We start from the raw sequence: 4774 nt of genomic DNA, 5'->3' as shown, positions 1-4774 counted from the left end.
AACGCAGATAATATAAATCAAATCATTATTAAAATCCAAATTAACCCATTTTTTAAAAATTTAATTGGATAAATTATTGTTTAAAACTAAATAAATCAAATCATTCGGTAAAATTTAATTTTAAAATGATAATAATAACTAAATATTTAAAATATTATTAATAATATTTGAATTATATAAAAAAATTTTAAAAAATTATAAAAAGGTCTAAACAGGCTGGTCCTTTTAAACCCTCAACCCTCCAGGACCTGTTTGCTATTTGAGGGAAAAAATTTCAAACCCAGCCCTCATAATTTCAGGGCATAAACGGGCTTAGCCCGTTTTTCAGGCTCTAAGTCTATAGAGTTAAATGACCAAATTACCCTTCATCACCTAAACTAGTCAAAACTGGCCGAAAAAAGGTCTTCCTTAATCATAATTTGTAAGCTATTTGAAAGAGTTTACTAATTTGATCTTAAATGAAATATCAATTTATTTTATCGTGAAAACTTATAATCTAATGGCATCAATAGGAATAATTTTATCACAAATTATTGAGAGTATTTAAAAAAGAACTAACACGTGTATTTTATAAAGTAAATAATTAAATTAATTTTTTAATGAATGTAATAAATTAGTTATCCAAACTGTTGTAGTATCTAGTATGGATGAGAGTAATTTAAATTAAAGTGTGATGGAGTTATAAAGATGAACTTGTTGCGTGTTGGAAAGATTCCCAAACATTGTCTAAGGTTCGCTGCCACAGCCCGACAACAAATTTTCCTTATCTACATCATGAGCATCAAACTCATCATGGGATTTTGTCGCCTGGGAAGGATCCCTTTGAGATTGCTTCCATTACTTCTGCTTCTTTTCCACACAGATCGTTTCATTGCAACATTCAAACCAACAACCCTTAATCTTATATAATTATAGTGCATAAACATAACATTAAAATAAGTGTGTGTTCCTTATTCTCAGTTATTTCTCATTCGTCTGATTGTACCTCCATCACTTCAAATAAACTATAGTTCATCTAATTCCCGACACACGCACGTCCTACATAAAATCTGGTCTCATTCAATAATTTGTTGATGTTAATAATTAACACTTACTCTATATTTTATCTTTTATTCTCCTTCCAAGCTAAACTTATTTAATTTCTCATTATTACTATACACAGATGCATATTAAGAGCCTTGCTCTAAAATATTAAATGTACCTACTATAAGGTGAAAAATATGTCAAATACATATCTTAAACGAAAACTCCACAAACATCCCTAGAGGGAGATCATTGAATGATTCAATGAAATTATTCTGTATCACTCCTATCCTAAATATAAGTCACTTGTAGTATTTTTAATATTTATTTTTCAATTTTACCCTTAGTCAATTCTTATCAGAAAGAGAGAAAGAATTTTAATAAGGGTAAAATTGAAAAATTTTATCAATTTAATGCACTCCTTGATATGCAAGAATGCATTACAAGTGAGTTATATTAAACACCGGAGTGGTACAATTTATGAACATGAAAATCACATCCTACAATGTGATTACACCCAACGTGGAAAGAGAAACAGACACAAAACAATCAGCCTCGATCGACACTTTTAACATATGACGAGTCTATATTATGCTGTGTCTACCTTTCTCGTGACTATACATTGATGCAAATTCTGATCTGAACCCTGACGGACCTGAGTCCATGAATGAGTCATCACTTAGTAGATTTAGAAAAGAGAAATCCATGTCCTCATCTGCAGATTCAAAGAATTGCCCTACCATCCAATTCTGAGCAAGATCGGCTTCATCTCCTCTGGAATAATCATCGACCACGCCGACCTGAGCTCCAACGTTGTTGTCACCAAGGTTGTCGCAGTCACAGTATTCAAATTCATTCGCTGCTTCGTCATCATCAATGTTTTCAGGCACTTGTGGCACCTCTGGTATGAGCAAGCCATCAACGTCAAAATCGTCAAGGAAACCATAGGAAGACAAGCAACCATTCATAAGATCTTGTGCAGTGTCCAGTGCAGAAGCAGTCGTATTATTCTGGGTTTCCCACTCTGCTGCCGCTGCAGTTACACGAAAACCATACAAATGATAAGGACGACAAAAACAACAACAATAATACCTCAAATACATCAATTTCAACATCAAACGATAATTAGTTACTCTATTTTCATACCATTGGATTCGGGCAAGATGATTTTCTTGGTGCATCTGGTTGCTTTTGCTCGAATCACAGGGTTGAGGTGGGAAGAAGAATCTGCAGGACAGTAAGCATTGAAGGGGGGGTTTCTCGTGTATTGAGCAGATGTTAACGTTGGGGCTGTTGAGGGGGACGTGGTCGGAATAGTTTTGGTGGCTCTAATTATTGGATCTGATGAGGGTTTGTTGTTGTGGGAATAATCCATCGAATGGGCCCTCTTGCTCAAATTGGTGTTCCAGAAATTCTTGATGTCATTGTCTGTTCGTCCCGGTAATCTTCCCGCGATTAAGGACCACCTGAGTTTCATTATTCACTAAAATCATTAATCAATTATAATTACGTGGCTTGAAATATAATGCATATACTATCATAGGAGTATTTATACAAATCACGATTAATGGTACTGTGATTTAATTTGATCTAGTTTGTGAAAACTGGGGCGTGACATTTTGATCTCCCGTCAAAATTTAATGAATTTGAAATTTGAATTATGCTAGCATAAGATATTGCATGATCGGTTGGGAGTAGGATGTAGTTTGAACGACAGGTTGTTCGTATTCAAAGTTTGTCGGCTGTCTGAGCCAACTTGAGTGGTCTTTCCAAGCCACTGCGGAATGACATTAATGGCAGGGCCAAAAAAGGAAAGTGCATAAAAAACACATGACGAAAATAAAGCAAACTAAGTGATTTAAGTAAATTTATTTCGGTATCATATTTTCAAAATGTTACTGTGATATTATAACATGAATTTATAAACAATTTAAAACATTAATTTCTAAATTGCTAATTATTTTTGTGTATTTTAAATTTTTACACATATTATGTTATATATTAATATTTAAAATTTGAGTAGTTTGTGAACATGTGGACGAGGATCAGAGAAAAGAAAGAGAGGGGAGGAGGAGGTTTGTGAGAGAGGGCTATGGATAGCTGGCAGACTAGAAATCGCATGTGGTATGAACGATTTGTGTTTTGCTTAAGATTGAAATGGTTCTTGTGGAGAATGTTTTTATCTATATATAGCATCCTCATAAATAATTTCCACGATGCGACAACGTTTCGGTAATTTTGTTTAGAGTGTACGGCATTTGGCTCAAAAAGCCAAAAAAGTGTGTACATGTGTGTGTGTGTGTGTACCTGTTGCCCAGGAGCTTATGGAGTCTGATAATGAGGTCTTCTTCATCTGCAGAAAAGTTTCCTCTCTTGATATCTGGCCTAAGATAGTTCATCCATCGAAGTCTGCAACTCTTTCCACATCGATTCAGCCCTAATCACTCACAAGCCATCAGATGACAATATTCTTAACAGAACATCGGCAAAATCACCCAACAAATTAACAGCTTGGATTGAGTTTTGAAACAAACAGATAGATAAAATAATAATGGCTTCAGGAGATCATCCTATAACCTTAGAAAAACATACCTGCTCGCCTTGGAACGTCCCTCCATTTTCCTTCTCCGTGGACTTTAATGAAGTTGGCAAGGATCTGATCCTCCATCACAGACCAGGTTCCTCTGTTTACGCCTTCTTTATCACAACACGGCCTCCTTCCCATTCTCTCTCTCTCTCTCTCTCAGCTTCTCAGTTTCTGGGTCTGTTATAATTCTGAGTGTGTTTCTGATCGTTGGTTACTTTATATTCTCACGTGTAGTTTGGGCGCCGACCAAATCAAAGCGATGAACAATCTACACCGTTCATATTCCAATTTTTTTTATTTTTTAAAATAATTATTTTAATGGGTGAAAAGTTTAAAATAAAGATAATTTTTAATTATCATTTTCCCACAAAATGATTTTTATACTTGAAAATAAATAATTAAAAATTGTAAATCTAAACCGTTCAAATCCTATTTGAAGAGTCGACATCCGGTGAGTTTTGTATGCTTGTCATATCATGAGTGTGTGCTATGGGCCAAAAACGTGTTGCATTCAATCAATGTAATGCTTAAGCATTCTAATTAATTAATTTGGTGTGGAACTCAGACGCGGCTATTGGAAACTATCGCATCCATTGACAAAATTTGTCTAATGTTATTATGTTAGTACTATTCAATTAAATGCCTATTTTTTGTTTGCCCTTCCATTTATTAAACTAAAATTTGAAATGTTATATATATATAATATTATAGTACTATCTCTAATCGTTATATAAGAGTTAAATAACTAATTTGGAGATATTAAAAAAATTAATTAAATTAGTTCTTTGTAATAAATAGATGTTGCTTTCTTAAACTATCTTTGTTGATCATGTACTTGAACTATCTTTTGATGAAAACTCCTTAACATGTGTAATCACATAAGGATTACTTAGGGGCAAATTAAAATGAATAAATACTTAAGACAAAGTGGATTGATGTGTTATCAAGGAACAAAAAACCAGACCAAAAACTAAACCGGTCGAGATAGTAGGTAAAGGGTTATCGATTGGACAAGGGATAGGACTGGGGTCGGACCGATCATATGAAAATAATATAATTTAATCGACAACATTAAAATAGAATAAAATTCATAAATAATAATCACTCAAAATTCAGCAACTAATTCAGATTCATTATTCACAAAAATCAAATTCAATTTCAGAC

The 4774-nt window shown here is 33.6% G+C and overlaps 1 protein-coding gene across 1 annotated transcript; it reads right to left on the bottom strand.

The window, feature by feature from the left end:
- Positions 1 to 1586: 1586 nt before the first annotated feature.
- Positions 1587 to 3766, bottom strand: LOC114711282 (anthocyanin regulatory C1 protein). The gene is made up of 4 exons (XM_028895652.1): positions 3616 to 3766; positions 3331 to 3460; positions 2170 to 2489; positions 1587 to 2056 (listed from the first exon to the last, which is right to left on the bottom strand). The coding sequence occupies exons 1-4, from the start codon at positions 3746 to 3748 to the stop codon at positions 1608 to 1610; spliced, it is 1032 nt and encodes a 343-aa protein (XP_028751485.1). The 5' UTR covers positions 3749 to 3766; the 3' UTR covers positions 1587 to 1607.
- Between the last annotated feature and the right edge of the window lie 1008 nt (positions 3767 to 4774).

This window comes from Neltuma alba, unplaced genomic scaffold (assembly GCF_004799145.2).
Source record: "Neltuma alba isolate B1F8T4 unplaced genomic scaffold, ASM479914v2 tig00011287_pilon, whole genome shotgun sequence".
NCBI classification, from domain to species: domain Eukaryota; kingdom Viridiplantae; phylum Streptophyta; class Magnoliopsida; order Fabales; family Fabaceae; genus Neltuma; species Neltuma alba.
This window is presented reverse-complemented; position numbering and strand designations above follow the sequence as displayed.